A 20561-nucleotide genomic window follows, 5' to 3' on the forward strand; every position below is an offset into this window, starting at 1 on the left:
GAAACATCAGTAGACTTTCCCGGAGTGATTTTTAACATTTGGATCGAAAAAGTCAAAGGTCAGAGTGACCTGATGGCCGCACGCTTAGGGCGCATACCAAATGGACGCAAAAGGCCTTTCTTCGGCATATCCCTGGTTTGACATCTTTTGAAGCACTGTTTGCTGTTTCTCTGCCTTTCCTATGTCTTTCTCTCACTGTCGAGGACGACGGTCAAAGTGACAATTAAGGCCACGTCAAAATTATTTAATGTTTCATTTCTCAGGAACACAGAAATCGTCATTGTGTGCTCCTCCATGTGCATTTTCAAATTAGACTTTGTAGCCCACATAATACATAGAGAGGATTGTGATGTATGTTACAGTTGTATGATGTTACTTACAGTAAGTGAAAGCCAGAGGGCAGCACAAACTATGATCTGTGTGATGCAATTATGAAATATCGATTCCCATACGAATGGGACTGTGAGGAGATCTGAAAGAGGAGGAGCTTTTTTTTAAATGTCATCATCTATTCATTTTCTTATTGCAGAAGGATTACGATTATGTAAGCCATCTAGATTTACAGTATTTGATCAACTGTAAAAGGCAACCCTCTTTTCTAGTCAGCCACCTACTAAAGCCACCCAGCACCCTCCCTGCACCTATAACTGGCCTCATCTGGCCTTCCAGGAGGATCGATCTATCACAAATTAATAGATGTTTATTAACCACATGAACCTAGCGTCCCTATTTTGGGCATACAATAATAGTCAAACATTCTGTGAAAAATAAGCAAACATTCTGCGAAAATAGGCAAACGTTCTGCAAAAATTGCACATCCTTAAGCTCACAAGGCCTCACCACGTGATGCTTTGTGAGCTTGTAGTTATTGCTATTTTGTGTTACTATTTTATGTGCAGCTAGTGGTTAACACATCTTAAACATTCGTAAAAAAAAAAAATACTATTTCTCATTCACTAATATTTACAAAAGTTGTTCTGTATTAGTAAATAGGTAACTAACTACATATTATCAACTGACTTGTAAAATCAGTCAATTAATATATTTGATATAATCATATTTATGAATTATAGACCTTTACCATAACTAAGAATGTATTGGAAATAGCCGATTTTAGCATATAATGACATGCCCAAAATAGGGAAGCCTGGTTGAAAGTGGTTTTACCCTAAAAAAGAATATAGGGTAGCCTATATTTGGCCTCTGTATTGGGTAATGAGTATGCACGTACTGATGTAGTAAATGGACACCAGTGTGTCTGCCTCAGCACACCGTTTGGTAAAAACGCTCCAAAATGAATTTAAGAGCAAACTAGCAATGTAAAAAGGTAATTGTTCAGAAGATGATTATTCAACATATCAATATGTGTTATAATTATCCATATGGTTGGTCATGGGTGTCTGACTCTCACAACATCACCCACTGAAGCACCGCTTATGCAGCATTTCTAATGCGGCTCTGTGCCCTGTGACTGCAGACCACTTAGACATCAAACCTAAACAGTCAAAGCAGAAGTGAAGCCTTTCCTCAAGTCTGATGCCTGCTTCCTGAGCAAATCTGCCATCTACAGCACTAACTTAATCTAAAGGACATTTGCCAACACATGGGTTATGATGTAACCATCCCTTGTGCTCAGTTGAAAGACATCTGGTATATAGATGTTAGAGGACACAGACTGGTGGGAGATATTGGATGTCTCTGGTAGAGGCTTTTAGGGAAAAAAAAAAAAAGTGAGCCAGTGACGACAGGTTTTGTCGGTTCAACTCTCCTTTGCTCCAAGAACTCAACACACTTAAAAAATTCGGAATTGCGTCAGTGAAACTGCTTAGTGCTTGTTTCTTGCTAATGCTACTCTGGACTGAATCCAAAGTCTGGGAAGCATTCTCTGATCTTGTTGGCATATTAAGCAAAAGATTGAGGTGTGCTCCTCCACTGGTTTATATCCCCATTTGAATCTACAGGCCCTGACACACCAAGCCCAATTAGACGAACTAACGGCGACTGATCAGATCGCGTTGCATCTCCTTCCATGAAAGTCGTGCTGACTACAGCTGACGGTCAGCTGATAGTCAACTTGCACGTACATGTTCTGTGCCTGCATAAGAGGAAAGAGTTTTCTATACCATGAGCTTGTAGATCTGCTATTTTTGAAAAAAACGTAAAAAATTGTGCAAATCTTTGAATATATATTTTTTAAAGAGAACATTTGTAACTCAAATCTTTGCTTCTGGGGGTCCCTGGAACAACATATTTTGAGATGGGGGTCCGCGGCCAAATATTTGGGGGGTCCTTGACATGAAAAAGTTTGAGAACCAATGGCTTCTGTAGCTTCCAGCTCCATTTTACAGTGATGGCTAGCATGCATACGTTATGAATTATCTCAATTTGTAATAAGGCAGTAATTGCTTTACAGGTGTTGTGATTGGGTAATCCTCTGTGTTGGTCCTAAAAGCTTTCCTCTATTAAATGTGGTGACTGGTCATTCAGAATAACCACTCATTATACACACTAGTGCGAGCTCTGCGAACAAGATGACCCCAAGGCAGCATCACACCTGACAGATGCTTATTAACCCATTAAGGCCTGAGGTTCCGATTCTACAAAAGGTCTTCTAAATCCTCACTGTTTTCTGAAAAAATTGTGTTTCTATATCAGTGGTTCTCAAACTTTTTCATGTCAAGGACCTCCAAAATTATATGTATTTGGCCGCGGACCCCCATCTCAAAATATGTTGTTCCAGGGACCCCCCAGAAGCAAAGATTTGATTTAAAAAAGTTTGCTTTAAAAATATGTATATTCAAAGATTTGAAAATAGCAGATCTACAAGCTCATAGCGCGGCACTCGTAGCCTGGGACCAGACGAATCTGCGAGTGCAAAAAAAAATTGCACTCTGCGATTTGGGTCTGGCACCGCTCCATAGAGAATCCATTTCCTGCTCCAGAAGACGTGGGTAACCAATCAGGGCCCAGTATTCGAATATGGGAGACTGTAATTGGTAGTTGGTTGTAGGTCTAACCAATTGCGTCGAGGGCCATTGTTTTGATCCCGCCCCTTGGGAAAAAAAACTTCCTCATGGAAGCACCAGACTCATATCCACGCAGTGATATAGTCTGGCTACGCGAGGCTACGGCACTCGGGCGCTATGAGTTTATATCTGCTATTTTTTAATAGCCAAAGTATAAAATAATGGTTTAAAGGGATACTTCACTTTCACATAAAATAAACATTAAAAATAAATATAAAAAAAAAATGGAAGAAGTTATGGCAAAATAAAGGCCCCCTCACACATTAGTAGGACACTCTAATGCGTGAGGGGGCCGTGATTTTTCCATTACTTTTTTCATTTATTTTTAATATATTTTTTAAATGTTTATTTTATGTGAAAGTGAAGTATCCCTTTAAGTGGTTACACAGATCCGGTCCTGGTTTTAATGGGTTAAACACACACAGAGAGAATATATATTCCTTTGCACATGGCACATTTCATGCCCAGAATTTGTGTGAGTCATAACTGACTCAGAGTTAAGAAAGACGAGTATATGAATAGGAATAGATAGAAAACAAGATCATGTAATGTAGCAAGCAGATGACAGTTGAGTTGTGCTTCAATAGTCACGTCCTGTATACTCAGACCTGCAATATCTTGATGAAAGAGGAAGAAATGTACATACACACATGTGAAATATACATAATACTATTACAAGTAAGACACACGAACGCTGGAAGCGAACGCAGCTCGAAAATATTGTGTATTTACGGACTTGTAATCCGTGTTATTTCACCGTGATGGGGAGAGAACATTGACATTGTGTGTGTGTGTGTGTGTGTGTGTGTGTGTGTGTGTGTGTGTGTGTGTGTGTGTGTGTTTTGCAGGCTGTTGTGCATTTTAATCAGAGCATTGTCTAAATTCCTGCACTCTGGCGCACTCTGGCGGCTGCACACAGGCAGTGCATGCACACAGAAATGCACACAGACACACACACACACAACCCGAGCACGGTTACATAGTAAGCTCCACTTGGCCTCCTTCCGCGTTCGCAATTCGCCGCGCCTCCTTCCGCGTTCGCAATTATGCTTGTTTACTCAGCTTAGGAGTAAGTATGTACAGTATATGTTTACACAGCTTAAGCCTCAAGTCGAAACGCATCACAATGCATTGTGAGCTGGTAGATCTGCTATTTTTCACGCTCAACACAGACCTAGGGCCGTGTATAGTGTATAGACTTTTTTAGGCCAATTTACTATTTTTGATAATTTTCATTCATCATTTGTGCAAATCTTTGAATATATATATATTTTTAAAGAGAACATTGTAACTCAAATCTTTGCTTCTGGGGGTCCCTGGAACAGATTTTTTACATTTGTAAATTTTTATATTTTTATATTTTTATATTTTTACATTTTTACATTTTTACATTTTTACATTTTTATATTTTTATATTTTTATATTTTTATATTTTTATATTTTTTATATTTTTTATATTTTTTATATTTTTATATTTTTAATATTTTTTATATTGTTATATTTTGATCGGCCTCAGGTCTTAATGGGTTAAGAGTGTCTGCTTCTCCTGCTAAATGCCTACATTGTAAATAGCCACACTGTTGGTCTTTTCTTCCAGTCTCACTCCCCTCTTCCAAAGCCAGCAGACCTACCGTAACTTTCTGGCTCATGTTATCCATCTTCATAGCAAGACAGCCTGCATGACAGGGGGACCGGAACTCTATTCCATCAGAGCCACAGATTGGGTTGAAGGCCTCATTGTTACAATTACATCCAGCGTTACATGACCAGGGATCCGGGCTAAAGAGATGCATACAAGCACACATTAATACACTTCTATTAATACACATTAATACAATATATACTACCAGCATTCCATTTAAGGAAACAAGGTCATAGGAAAGGAATGAATAGACACACACACACACACACACACACACACACACACACACACACACACACACACACACACACGCACACGCACACGCACACGCACACGCACACGCACTGTGACGCACACACACACACACACACACACACACACACACACACACACACACACACACACACACACACACACACACACACACACACACACACACACACACACACACACAGACAGACAGACAGACAGACACACACCATGTAGTTCTTTTTAATTACTTTACCTGGAGGGAAAGACACCGGCGACCTTCTGCGTGGGGCAGCCAATCAAGAGCAGCGGTATAGCAGCGAAAATGGACAGCATCACGACGATGCAACACATCCTGCTGGCACCGATCACAGACAGATTCAACCTCCGCATCACAACTCCACCCAGAACGATGCCCAGCACCGCCAGTGGGATAACAACTCCACCTGTACGGAGCAGACAGAGTACATGTCTCTGATACATCGTACTACATTACATAATCCAGGTGCAAATGTACCTGGATATTTGCACAAACAGATAGGCAGTGGTATAAAGTAACCAAGTACATTTACTCAAGTACTGTACTTAAGAACAGTTTGGAGGTATTTTTTAGTTAACTGGAGTATTTCCAATTTTCTATACTTATACTTCTACTCCACAACCTCTCAGTGACAAATATCATATTTTTTACTCCACTATAATTGTTTGAAAACTTGTGTTACCAGTTACTTTGTAGATTTTGATTAGTATTACAAAACATACATTAACCACTTCAGTCCTATATACATTTCAATAGCTGATCTACAAGCTCACAATGCGTCGCATCGCGACGTATTGTGAGCTTGTAGATCTGCTATTTTCAAAAGATTTTTATGCATTTGAAAAGTTGAAATTCTACTTTCGGTACTTTAAGCACATTTTGATACCAATACTTTTGTACTTTTACTCAAGTAAATTTTGAATTCTGGACTTTTACTTGTAACAGAATATTTCTATATTGCAGTATTTATACTTTTACTTAAGTAAAACATTTGAGTACTTTTCCCACCACTGCAGATATGATGGAGGGCTTAAACATGAATTTGGGGCAATGAAGGCCTATAGTTACAGAGACTCTCCTGTAATTGAACGGTGAACCCGTCCGTATTCATTGCACTTCATGAAGTCCCATTTCATGCTGACTAAACTTAAAAAGGAAATGCAGTGCTTGTGTGCTCGCTCACCGATCATCATGTTGGCTATAGAAAAAGACAGGCTGAACTGTCGCTCAATGAACTTGGCCATGAAGGTGGCAACGCCGACCACCAGCGCAGCCATGAACACCTGGGCAAACACCACCAACAGGTAGACGGGGCTCCGGAACGTCCGCAGGGCAATACGAGGGAAACCTGGGGAAACGGAAGGATGAGAATGGGTGAGGATGAGAAGAAGAGGAAGAGAGGGATACAACGCAAGAGGAAGAATGAGACGTGTTGTGGAGATAAAGTATTTCTTTCATCAATTAACCCATTAAGATTAAGATTCTACAAATTGTCTTCTAAATCCTAAGAGTTTTCTGAAAAACGTATGGTTCTATATCAGTGGCGTTCAAACTTTTTCATGTCAAGGACCCCCAAAATGATACGTATTTGGCCGCCGACCCCCATCTCAAAATGTTTTGTTCCAGGGACCCCCAGCAAGCAAAGATTTGAGTTAAAATGTTCGCTTTAAAATAATATATATTCAAAGATTTTCACACATTTTCACGATTTTTCTAAAATAGCAGATCTACAAGCTCATAGCGCGGCACTCGGTGCCGCGCTATGAGCTTGTATATCTGCTATTTTTGAATAGCCAAAGTGTAAAATAATGCTTTTTAGCTCAAATCAAAAAGTGACACAGATGCGTTCCAGGTCTTAATGGGTTAAAAAGTAAAATAGACAATGAATTTGCTGCAATCATCATTGCCCTTCAGTCACCTGCTGCAACATGCAGCAGACACAACAGGAAAATGGCAAACAGAGGGAGTTGAAAAATCTCACTTTTGAGGAACTGAATGAGGGTTTGTTCCTTCTTTGGCTCTGTTGCCTTCTCTGTTCTTGGTTCATCTTCTTCTCCACCATCCTGACCAAAGGACATAGACATAATGGATTAAAATAGAGGACATTAGGTTAGGTTACATGAACATGATGCAATGATGTGTAATACAAAAATAGACCTGGTTTCTCTCTCATAGTTATTGACCATGTAAGTAGCCATTTGAAAAAGATACACATTATTGTATGTAAAACAAAAAACTAATGTTATAATTTTTTTGTTTGGATGAAACTATCGTACTGCACCTCTTTGGGCATGCGACTGGGGAAGAACATGTAGGGCAGCGCTGCGATGAAGAGGAATATGGAAGCCACCATGAAGCCCATCCACCATGCTCCGACCCAACGCTGATCTTTAGGGTCCAAGTGGATCTCATCTGGAGACAGTAGAGAGTCACTCAAGAATCAGTGAATTGATTAAATTAACCTAAAATATGTATGTCTGTTTGTCTGACTGCACTGTATATCTAGGATTAGTATGAAACTTACTTTGGACTTTCGTGCTCCCAAGAGGCAGAAACCTATATTCTCAATAAACCAAGCCTCTGCCATAAAAAACAGTTCCTTATAGTATATGCTGAAATAACTAATTTGACTAATATCTCTCATTGGCTTCCAGATACCTCCTGTCCCCTAACACTGTCTTTCCTTTATGTCAGACAGAAAACATCCCACTGCTTCTCTCAGGAAGGGACCGCACACTCCAATGACGATGGACAGGACTCACTTAAAATGCTACATTTTTGTTTTATTTTCTGCACCTAAAACAATACCTCTGCCTCGCTGACTGCCTTTTGAATTTTTGACCTTTGCCTGCCCACTGTTTTTGCTCTTTCCTGCTCCTTGTCTGTTTTGACATTTTTTGCTCCACTTAAGTGCTGTGTCTGCTTCCGTGCGTGACAGCCTAACTCAAAAAAATATTTTTTTAACCACAAAATCAAATTCTCTTGTGAGAACCAGGAAATGTGTCCTTGCATTGTTTATTTCTCAGAATGTACCATACCTTTGGCCCTCGCAAGTATAGTAAAACACACACACACACACACACACACACACACACACACACAGACACACAGACACACAGACACAGACACACACACACACACACACACACACACACACACACACACACACACACACACACACACACACACACACAAACACACACACCATTTGAACATTTAATTTATCTTGTTCCACAGGTCTTGGTTTGAACATGCCTCCAAACCAAACTGTTGATAGTGGAGTGAAAGTGGTGGCATTTTACAGACTCAACCACACACACACACACACACACACACACACACACACACACACACACACACACACACACACACACACACACACACACACACACACACACACACACACACACACACACACACACACACACACACACACACACACACACACAGAGTAGGCACAATTATGACTGAGTAATGTCAGAATAAAATCGTTAACAGAACAAGTGCCAGAGAATTAGTTTAAAACACTCATGTTGTAGAAGGATAAGGGTGGACTGGGACTAATGACGTAGAGACATGGTGGATTAAGATGACAGGAATACATCTGTCTGTGATGAAATTTTTTAGGATGACTCTTCCAGAGAAAAGTTAAGATAAGAATGAAATCATGATATTATTTCTCAAGTTGAGGCGTGCTTTTGTTAGTTTTTTTTGTCACATGGACAGTCAGGAACACAATGTATGGCCACTGATGTTGATGCCGTCAGGTAACCTTGCCACACCTGTGCTCGGGTGGCGCAGTGGCAAAGTCCCTGCCCACCACCACCACGGAGGTTGTGGGTTCGAATCCACCGTGGTGTAACCGGCTTTGTCGAGCGTCTACAAGAACACAATTGGCCCGTGTTCGGGGGAGGGAAGCCGGACAGGGAGGGTGATAAATGTCACTGCATGTACTCCTACGGGCTGGGGGCGGCACCTGTCAGCCCTGTTGGGCGGGAGGAGTAGGACGAAAACTCTACGTCCTCCTGGTGGGGGCTCCTCACTGGTAGCCTGGCATTGGCCAAGACTGATAACGTGGATTCCCTCTCACGTTCCTCTCCGGTGTCAGTCTGGACTTCGGGCCCATAGGGAGCGAGTATGAGAAATCAGAAAATGATCAGGCCAATCAGTGACTGCGTTTCAACTGCTGCCCGTACAACAGTGAAAAGCATCAAAATCATTTTCTGATTTCTCATACTCGCTCCCTATGGGCCCGAAGTCCAGAGTGATACCGGGGAGGAATGTGAGAGTGAATCCACGTTATCATCGGTCTGGCCAATGCCAGGCTACCTCACTGGCAAGTGAGCCAGTAGGATACGACAGCAGTGACACGACTAAATTGGGGAGAAAAAGGGGTAAAAAATAAATAATTGTCTACTCTAAATATAAAATCCATCCTCATGTTCACTCTGCACAAAAAAAGAGGATGCAGAGATGGTACAGTACATTCCCTTAAAGCTGACTTTGTGAGACATCCAATTCAAACAAGAATAAGAATCAAATTGACATAAAAAGATAATACAGCAGTTGAGCATGCAGCCAAAGCACGTCAAATAGCTGTCTATGAAAGAAATACAAACTAAAGGGATTGTGACAGGACAAACTTCTGTGTGCTGCACTCCATACAGGAGTAGTGTAGTTCATATAGGCTTATGAAATGATCTCAAATTGATCATTTAGATAAATAACATCAAAAACATTTTTGATTCTTTAATCAAAGACAGCCCTGCTGTGAAAAGAGCCTTTAGGTGACTTTTGTGGTGATTTGGCACTAAACAAAACTGGATATTCAAAGACACACACGCTACCCAGGCACAATTCATCCTCTGTTCACTGAGCTCAACGACAAAAAATGAGGATGCAGAGATGGTGCATTGAAAGTTGATTTTGTGAGGTATCCAATTCAAACAAGAAGCAGAAGAAAGAATCTCTGCCAGGATGCACGCCCTACCTCCCTCCATCTTGGCCGTGACACACTGAAAGCATCATTGACGTGAGCATCCTTGACGTGCGTCAACTTATTATATTCGTCTTCACCGCAATTATTAATAATTTGAACCGCACGACACTGACTCAAATGAAACGAGGGACATACGGTACCAAAACACGCCCGTACAAAAGCACACACACGCACGCGAACGCACGCTGGGACTGTTGTATGCTACGCACCTCTGTTGTTCCATTCGCTCTCTCTCTTTCTCTCTCTCTCTCTCTCTGTTCCGCCTATACTCCGACTGGCATAGCGCTCTTGAACTTGTTTTTTTTAAATCTCTGCCATCGCCAGCTAAATATGTGCAAAGGGAGATGGAACTGTTGCAGTTTAACAGACAAACCCATCGTTTTTCAGGATTTGAACAGTCCATCATCAGTTCATCTATTTACGGTGATTAGAAACGGATGTGTTTCTCAAAAAGAGAATTTAGAATGGTCAAACTTTACACACGGCAACGCGAGTTTGACCGTGTCAATGACTGCAATGTAAACATTGTGTCGACACTCCAAAATAGAACCCTGCTCTGGCAGATTTTGACATGTTCCACTTGACACCCCCAGTGTGACTGCAGCCATTGTAAACAATGGGTGTGTTTGATGACGCGAGCGCCTGACGCTTTGAGTGTGTGTCAGGGCCTTGAGCCCTTGACGGTCGGTGTGGTGCAGCATGAGATGACACTGTTTTGGGAGTTGTGGGCATCATGCTCACGCTCTGCATGCGCCATCTACTTTATTTCTTTTTTTATGTCAATTTGGACAGATATGGGGCCCACTGTCATTAAAGTACTTTTACTCCACTACAATTATTTGACAACTTTAGTTACTCGCTACTTTGTAGATTTTAATTATTTTTACAAAACATACATGAACCACTTCAGCCATATATACATTTCGGCCATTTGAAAATAGCGGATCTACAAGCTCACAATGCGTCGCGACGCATTGTGAGCTTGTAGATCCGCTATTTTCAAAAGATTGTTATACACTTCAAAACTTGAGATGGGACATTCTGCACAATGAGTTTTACTTTTACTTTTGGTACTTTAAGTACATTTTGATGCCAATACATTTATACTTTTACTCAAGTACATTTAGAATTCCGGACTTTTACTTGTAACAGAGTATTTCTACATTGCAGTATTGATACTTTTACTTAAGTAAAAAATGTGAGTACTTTTTCCACCACTGGATTTGTATTCTGATCTGGAACAGGAAACGGATATGCTACCTTCCGAAACCTGGGACTGCAGTTATGCACAGAGCCTATAGCTGTGTACTAAGTTTCTAGTAAATGTAATCAATTGAAATGTTGCTTGCCTTTGTGATCATCAACACGGGGTCGAGTAACTACACCTGCAATTTAGTTTAGCTACAACTGATATCAGCATTGTGAATTGAGAATTGTGGCAACCTTAAAAAGAAGAGAATCAAAATGATATTTTTGAAATCATTTGTCTCTAATCCACACAACACAATGGCTAAGTGTGCATTGGCATGTTTATTCTACATCACCCATGATGCAAGGAAACACAGGTACACTCCCCTTTTTATCCTACCATCTAGCACTTCGTCCAAATTTGAAACACTGGTCTACAATCAGCTGTGAGTTATCAGAATGAAAAAAATGAAAATGCGGGCCGCTCACCTGGTGACAGCTTGTCGATGTCCACATAAAAGCGCAACATGAAGCCACCCATGATGAAACCAAAAGCAGGGCCAATACAGGTTACCGCCAGAAGAATGCCTGCAGAGGAGAGAAACCACAGTGAAACTGTTTAATGTCGTTGATGTCGTTGCTTTTGGCAGAGAAACGGGCAAATACAAAGTTGACTTGGTGGTTTCAGACTGTCCAGTTACAAGAAGGTCACACTCTTTGTTTCTTATACATGTGTATCTACCATTTGTCACCTTTGTGTCACCACAGAGGTGACAAATAGTAGCGCCTGCCTGTGTTCTGTGCCTTGTTTTATACAGTGGCGGCAGCCATCAAGAAAGACTCCCATTGTGCATCTTGCACCCACTACTTCAGCAGCATCAACTGCAGCCTGCGCCATTTATCCCTGATGGACAAAAAAACTCTTATATCCTGTCTTATTTTATCCCCCACTCAGCAAAGAGGTCAGAGAGCACAGACTTATCTCAGAACAGCACCCAAACGAGGTGGCTCACAAGACTGCATCCTGAAGTTACAACATTCTGGGATTTAATCCCGCTCATTTTGTGAGGCATCTGTCCCTGTCATTCCAAACTGCACTAGCTCAATTAAGTATAATGGCTATATTTGGCTTCAAATAAAATGTGAAAAAGCATCCCTGAAACTGGTTTGAGTCTCGTGCAGATACCTTATGCAGAGTAGATACTTAAGGCAGAGGCAGGTTCATAAATGGGATAAAGAACATTCTGGGTGTCCAAAATATATGACAAAGAAACAAACAAACAAATAAATAAATAAATACAATTTAGGCTACAAAACAGTTATATCACTTTCTGCTACACCAGCTAAGTCCACCAAAGGGGGGTGGAGTTAGGTGGTTTTGCTGACTCCAGGCTCCACCCCCTTTTGACCTCCAACCTCATTGTGAGCTTGGAGGTCCATTTAGCTGTTCTTATCAATGATGAACAAAACCTCCTAAGGGCGCGCTCCCACCGCACTTTTATTTTACCTCTGGGGCAGAATCTGCCAATGCTTTGTCAATGCAAATGCGTGGATTTCTGGTCTTGCAGATTTTTTCCAAGAATCCATGCATTTGCATTGACAAAGCATTGGCAGATTCTGCCCCAGAGGTAAAATAAAAGTGTGGTGGGAGCGTGCCCTAACTCCACTTTTTGTTTTGTTTTTGTCATTTCCTGAAAAATGAACATTTTGGAGTTAGCTGGTTTCTGCCTGTAGTATCTTAGAATAAGCATATAGTCTAGACATACCTGAGATGAACACACATAAGTACCCATATTGTAATGCACTCACATTACAATATAACCATGCATACTACTATTGAAGGCCTAATAGACATAGTCCATTGATTACTGTGGTCAACCTTATACTAGTTGGCCTAGTAAGACATTCCCGACTACTGTAGTTAGAAACTTTAAACCCTTTCATAGGACATAAAGGCACATTCTGTAGGAGGTCCAGATGTCCAGTTTCCAGGGGTCATTTGACCTTAGCTGACCTCTATATTGTCTTAACCAACCCATGTACAATGGACTTATACACACACCAAACTACTTAATTTAGCACATACACATTTACACACACAGTCGCAGCACTTGTAACACACACACACCTACGTGCACACTGAAGTACATCCATACATGCCCACACACACACACACACAGGTCACACACACATTTAAGGCATCTGGATCAGAGCACACACACCACATGCACAAGCTTAGAAAACAGCGGGCATGTACATACACACTGAGTCTAAATATCTATTCTGAGTTGGGTTCTCTCTCTTGTTCCTGATACAGCGGCCATGTGATGTTAACTCTTTTCTCTCCTTAAATAAAGTAACAAAGGAGAATTAATGCCTGGACTCTTTCATTCTCCTTAAACAAGGGCAAATAGTCCCACAGATTAATGCACTTTACCACATGCCCAACAGCAGAGACATATATAATATTATATTATAATCCACACTTTTTTTTAAAATACTATACACACTAACGTACCAAGGTATAGTGGTGAGGTCTTCTTGCTGGCAAAGTCATCAATGTAGGAGATACCAAAAGGGTGGATAGGAACAGTGCCAACGCCCAGCAGTAGCTGACCCGTGAGCAGGATAGGGTAGATCCACTGCTCTGCTGTGCTTTCCTCTTCTCCACAGTTCTGATCGGCGAACATTGTGGTGCCAAGCGCCACTCGGCTCTCTGTCTGGCAGAGGCCAGAGCTGTTGTCTGCATTGGTGACTGGGGAAAACAGAGGGAGACAACAAGTTTACATTTAAGGCGGGTTGGTCTATATGTGTGAACATGTGTGTGTGTGTGTGTGTGTGTGTGTGTGTGTGCGTGTGTGCGTGTGTGCGTGTGTGTGTGTGTGCGCGACTCACTGGCGGTATGATCGGTGAATTTGTAGAGTCCACCCAGAAAGTGAGGCAGAGCCATGACCAGTGAGGCCACGCTGGCGATCAGAGCTCCTAATCCGATGAACCTGGGACGGTGGACACGGCTCCCGAAGAAACTCACAAACACTATTAGGAAGGTGCTCCCCACCTGCACATTCAGAGAACACCCAGGACACAGCCCGGAAAAGATATGATGAAGATCACCAATACTGCATTTCCATTCATTTATTTATATTTCAGTACCTGCTCCTCAGGTTCACATGACAGGCTACAATATCCCAGAATGCACTGCAGCTGGAAGGCAGGGACCCCCTCGAACAGGCATGGGTCAACTCCAAATTGAATTCACACACGTAAGCATGCACTGCTACACACACACACGCACGCACCCAGACACACATGACAGAAGACATGGAGTGTGTCTGCCAAATCCACGGCATTCTCAAACAAATTAACCCATTAAGACCGGGAACGCATCTGTGTCATTTTCAGATTTCTTTGGCTATTCAAAAAATAGCAGATCTGCAAGCTCATGCGCTATGAGCTTGCAGATCTGCGATTTTTTTGTATATACTATATTTCTTAAAGCAAACATTTGTAACTCAAACCTTTGCTTCTGTGGGGTCCCTGGAACTAAATATTTTGAGATGGGGGTCCGCGGCCAACTACAATATCTAAAAATGTTCTAAATCCTAACAGTATGTTGCTATATCAGTGGTTCTCAAACTTTTTGTATTTGGACCCCCATTTCAAAAGATGCTGTTCCAGGGACCCCCCAGAAGCAAAGATTTGAGTTAAAGATGTTTGCTTTAAAAAATATGTATATTCAAAGATTTGCTAGTTTTCACAAAAAAAAATAAAAATGCAGATCTACAAGCTCATAGCACTCGGTGCCGCGCTATGAGCTTGTAGATCTGCTATTTTTGAGTGGTTACACAGATGCGTTCCCGGTCTGAATGGGTTAATATGTTCATTATTATCATATTATAGGGATCTCACCTCATTGAAGGAAGACAGGAGGCCAGATTTCTTGCTGGAGAACCCATAGCGTCTCTCTATGGTGTTGATGGAACTCTTCAGATAACCAGACACTAACAGCAGAGCCAACTGCAGCAGTCCATGGCATAAGACAAAGAACTAAACAGAGTGGGGGAGAGAGAAGTCTTAAAGGACCATCACTGAGGTCTCATATACTTGACATTGCTTGACTTGACCATTCCCCCCCCCCAAAAAAATGTTTTGTTGTTCTAAAAAGGCTATAATTTATATAGAATTTGAGGAATACAAGTTGAATAGTGTGAAATAGACATACCTTAATACTGTTGAATGGACTGCTACACCTGCTTGAAGACCGTGCCACCTGTGCCATCTTTCACACGGATATATAGACTTCTCTGTCCAAAATCTGTAGATCACATACACAATAAGAACATGCTGCTTGAATGAATTTGAGTTTGGAAACAACAACAACAACAACAACAACAACAATTGACAATGTTTAGGGAAAGGTTTGCACATAAACCTTCTTCTGTTTAATAAAAAAACCTGGAATTTCACAAGTTCTCCACTGTGAATTGCAACTGGTAAATGCTCTCTACTCATTTTGGGGTTTTGGTCAAGAATCACTGATCGAGTAAACACTCTTAGAGCGAGTTCCCAAAGGGCTGAGGAGGTTGAGGAGGTGAGGAAGTCGTCATCCCTTTCTGGTAATGTCTAATGTCAGATCTCTTAATAACCTGGATGAAGTGACACTTTGTGTCAGGTATGAGGATATGTGACTTGTTTAACCAAGACATGGCTAATCTCTTCACGGCCCATCACATGGCCGTCTCCTTGTTCGGAACAGGGAGAATGAGATCAGGACAGGTTGGGGGTTTTGAAACCACAAATTGGCAGGTGTTCTTTCACTCCTGCAGGGACCCTCGTGAGATTACATCATATCGTGTAACATCGTAATAGCAATTTCTGAGGAGGAAGTATTTCCCAATGAGAAAGTGTGTGAATATCTCCACCAGGCTGGATTATCTATCCAGGGCCGTGTAAGAGGAAGAATTGTTGATAAATAAACCACGACAGGATGATAAACACCGAGGCCATGCAGTAACCGAAAATGACTATTTTCGGTTATTGCATCGTCTATTTCTCGCTTCAAATGTTTTCAAAAACATTCTTGAGAGAGCAACGTTTAGTTGTAAATGACATTGTGTGTTTGTTTGGCTGTCATGTTGGATACAGCATAACATTCAAGTTGTGCAGCAGGTGCTCTGAGTCTTTGATTAGACAGCGGTCTGTTATTGAGCTCATCGGTCATTATCCAGAAATAACACAACGCTGAATTCAGCGATTGATCAATCAGATTCAAGCATTCAACCAAGCTGTGTAATAAGTGTTGATAATGAGTATTTAGATTTGGTGTTGTCATATCGGAGCATAACGTTATCGGAGCATAAGGTTCTCGTCCTATGATAGCGGTGTTGTTTGAGTAAAGATTTTCAGAGTGTTTTTTGTTTTGTTTTTGTGAATGACTTTACCAGTTTTATAGGAAGACGGTTGGCCGCTACCTGTCATGGATTAAGCCCCCCCGGATGGCTTTCGTACAAGTTTCGTAGTCAAGCTTAGCTGCTGCTTATCTATGCCATGTGCATTATGGTACAACAAAATGATAGAGCTTGCACAAAAAAACTATTTCACCCACTGATTTACACCTGTAAACCTGTGATGTGACAATAAAACGTATTCTGATCCTGGTCCCCAGAGACCTGAAGTGCACCGATGCTCTGATCCGTACTTAACTTGACACAAACACTGTTCAGGGGTCTGGTATGAAAATAGTAAGAACATAACTCAAATTGCACACAAAAGGGGCACTGCAGTTGTGTTACGTTGGTGTTTAACACTTCAAATGGCAATAATGCAGTGTTACCCTTCAGGATGGGATAGAGGGAGTGGTTTAGTTGAGTTTCTCCAATTGCTGACAGCAGGAAAGCGAGATAATTCCTAATCAGTGGAGGAACGTCAACAAATTGAGACATCCTGTAGGGAGTTTGTCGAGACACAAGGGGTAATATCTAGTATCCCCACTGTGGTTAGAAATTTGCCAGTTTGAATTCCCCAGACCAACCGAGAAGATGTGAAACTAGTACTACTAGTTTAGTGTTATTGTTTGTTGTTCAGGTATTATAAGGAAAGCCTTGATTTATAGAAGCTGAAAAGGAGTAGGATGAACAATGCATGGCATACAATAATTTACAAAATGTGTTATTGCTTATTAAAAGAACCATATTAAGCAAAGTCAATTGAGTCTTGTACAGTATATGGCTACATCATGAAACATTAGAATTGGTATCATGTGGAGCTAAATCAAAAGCCAAAATGTAAATAGTCTGCAATAATAGCTAAGTTGTGGGAAAACTATTTATAACACAGTTTAAAAATAAAATGTCAGATTTACAGCAGCCAGCATCTGTTATGTTACATTGCTTCCAGTTCTACCTTCTGGAAATAGTCTGTAACTGTTTAATTGTGGTTCTTTTTTATTAGGCCACTCAGTCCCACCAGTTACAGTTAGTATAGGCTGATGTTTACCTGCATGTTAATTGTAGTTTTTATTTAGTTTTTGTGAACAACATGCAGTTACTTGTAGTTTTAGTCTTAGTTTTATTTAACTACATCCCTGCCGACAACTCCCAGTTGGATCTGGGAGGACTGTGATTGTATCTACTAGACCCCAGTATAGACTGGGGAAGATTAGGTTGAAAGTTGGTGATTGAGCAGTATAATATTTTACTGACTATTTGCCGTCCTATCTGGTAGAACATACTCCAAAATCAAGTGATTGACAGATTTGTGCTAGTCCTGTCAACATCAAGGATCTCTTCTAAAAAAAGAGAGACCTGAAACAGCAGCACATTGACCGACACATGTTAGTAAATGACATTCGTCAGTAAAAAAAAAAATATATATATATTTATTGATTTAGGTTGTACAGCTAATTTGGCTGCACAACCTTAATAAAAGTCACAATTACTGCAGCGGTACTCTGAAAAGAAACAGCTTAATCAGACTCACATTTTCAGCTTGTTGCACAGACACAAGGAGCTGTGTGGTGGTATTGTTTCCCTTTCTTGTTCCTCACTGTGCAGTTGTGCTGTCGAGGATTTCTCCACGGTGTGCAGAGAGAGTCACCACGAGGGAGTGTGTGACAGCCTTTAAATCACAGGTCCCCCCCCCCTCCTCCTCCTCCTCCTCCTCCTCCTTCTCTCTCTCTCTCTCTCTCTCTCTCTCTCTCTCTCTCTCTCTCTCTCTCTCTCTCTCTCTCTCTCTCTCTCTTACTCACCAGCACGCACACATTATTCAGAAAAGGGGGCAGGCATCAGCTGTGGAATTTGTTTTAAGTAGTCAATGGTTTGGAGTCTCTGCTGCAAGTGATCTGACAGAGATGCTGGACTTCTGGCTGTGGAAGAGAAAGCAACGGCAGACGACCATGCACACTGCTGTTAGTCAGTGAGTCAGTCAGTCAATCTGTCAGACAGTGTACCGATTTGCATGACGTTTGGATAAAATCTGTAGGAGTAATATGGTTTTGCACAAAGGCGATGCGGACCGCGATGAGTACCCGTATCTCCCGTATTGTTCAATAAAAAGCATTTTAATCCCATCGCCGGCCATTTTCTCCAAATTGTCTCCGATACTTTCAACCATGCGACACTAATGGTTGGGAGGTGTATTGCACTCTGATACATTACAAAACAAAAAAAAACAAAAAAAGAAAATGGCCGGCGATGGGATTAAAATGCTTTTTATTGAACAATACGGGAGATACGGGTACTCATCGCGGTCCGCATCGCCTTGTAACATCCGTGGCTCGGTGGTAAGCACTTTATATTTGAAATCTGAACGTTTATATTTATGTGAGAGATGGCAATGTGAAAAAATCGAACACAACTTTAGACCAGGGGGACTCGGCACCATGACTGTCATGGTATGACAGTCATGTTTCAGGGCTAGTAAAACATCAACTGTAAGTAATAACTTAAAGGTCCTGTGTATTTAAAAACTTTTAACGGCGCATAACAAGCTAATGGGAGGTGTGTACAGACCCCTGGGGTACCCCCCAGACGGTCAACGAAGTATATAGGACAACTACAAGCTCTATGCTATTATCGAAAATGTTTGCCTATAACGACATGCCCAAAATAGGAACGCCAGGTTGACAGCAGTTAAGTACACTAGACTCTAGTTGTGAGCTGATCTACAAGCTCACAACGCGTCACGATGCGACGTGTTGTGAGCTTGTAGATATCCTATGGTCCCAAAAAATCTTGAAAAAACATTTTAACCACACCTACGGGGGTCCCACATATTAATATGGGGGTCTTTGAAAAAAACTAAAACAATACAATGACGTATTCATAATATGAATGTGTCATTGTTTTGTTTGCCCAGATACAAAGTAATCATTTTTATCCTTACTTGATGAGCTCCACAGTTTCTGCATACATGGGGAATGGAGATTTGGCCTCCTGGGCGCTTCTTTCCAGGGCGTTGCCACACTCGATAAATGACAACACAGCGTCCAGGTAGTAAACTGCCTTCTCAAACCAGTCCAACTGTGTCAAGCAGGGACATGGCATATGAAAACAAGCTCATTGGTTAATGACTCATGCCTAAATCAACAGACATGTGGCCTCAATGAAACATTAACATAAGGTCGTAAAACATTATCACCTGATAATCGCTTAATAAATTTTCCCAAATGTTCACCTATAATGACATGCCCAGAAACCACTTCCAAACCAGTTCAATGCCGGGAATTGTAAAACTACTGGTATCATGTTGGGCAGTTGTCACATAAACAAGACTGACATGAAATGTCATTTACAGCTTGGCTACCGATAGAAATGTGCCATTTTGTGCATATTGTGTACTGTTTACTCCCTTCTGTTATCCGTTTAATTCAATGGAGCTTTATAGGAATGAGAAAACATATGTTTACTTTGCCAAAACAAGTCACAACAACCCACCCACACACACACAGACACACACCCACACAGACACCCACACACAAACACACACAACACACACACACACACACACACACACACACACACACACACACACACACACACACACACACACACACACACACACACACACACACACACACACACACACACACAGGTCTCACATTAACATTAATGTGAGCAGAGTAGCTTTGAGCATGTTATTTTAACAAGCTATTCTTCATCAACACTGAAACGTCTGCTGTATTGTACCATTGATTTATTAAAAGAAAGGTAGCATACACATGTGTAAAAACTAATCAAAAACCAGTCTGGTTATGCCAAATCCACTCTGAGTCTGACAAGATGTTCGCTTCACCAAGGGTGCTGGGTGACGGGTGCTGCTGACATGTTTCGGCATCATTTAGCGCTACCTGAGCAGCCCTAGGACAAGATTTCGGTGCCGTTACTTGCACTACCACAGTCTTTTCATTGTGTCGCCAGA

At 41.3% G+C, this 20561-nt stretch overlaps 1 protein-coding gene across 2 annotated transcripts in view; it reads right to left on the reverse strand.

Annotated features, from left to right (window-relative positions):
* The window catches only part of slco2b1 (solute carrier organic anion transporter family, member 2B1), a 24432-nt gene extending 6216 nt beyond the window's left edge, over positions 1 to 18216 (reverse strand). For both annotated transcript variants that reach the window (XM_080436312.1, XM_080436313.1), the window contains exons 1-11: positions 18123 to 18216; positions 15367 to 15459; positions 15054 to 15191; positions 14040 to 14202; positions 13663 to 13899; positions 11634 to 11732; positions 7239 to 7369; positions 6939 to 7020; positions 6141 to 6305; positions 5174 to 5363; positions 4658 to 4805 (exon numbers count right to left, since the gene is read on the reverse strand). In XM_080436312.1, coding sequence (XP_080292438.1) covers positions 4658 to 4805; positions 5174 to 5363; positions 6141 to 6305; positions 6939 to 7020; positions 7239 to 7369; positions 11634 to 11732; positions 13663 to 13899; positions 14040 to 14202; positions 15054 to 15191; positions 15367 to 15423 — 1410 coding nt within the window. In that variant the 5' untranslated portion in view covers positions 15424 to 15459; positions 18123 to 18216. The remainder of the gene's footprint in view (positions 1 to 4657; positions 4806 to 5173; positions 5364 to 6140; positions 6306 to 6938; positions 7021 to 7238; positions 7370 to 11633; positions 11733 to 13662; positions 13900 to 14039; positions 14203 to 15053; positions 15192 to 15366; positions 15460 to 18122) is intronic.
* Positions 18217 to 20561: the final 2345 nt, after the last annotated feature.

The sequence above is a fragment of the Gymnoscopelus braueri genome (assembly GCF_963280865.1).
Source record: "Gymnoscopelus braueri genome assembly, chromosome: 8".
Taxonomy (NCBI): Eukaryota; Metazoa; Chordata; class Actinopteri; order Myctophiformes; family Myctophidae; genus Gymnoscopelus; species Gymnoscopelus braueri.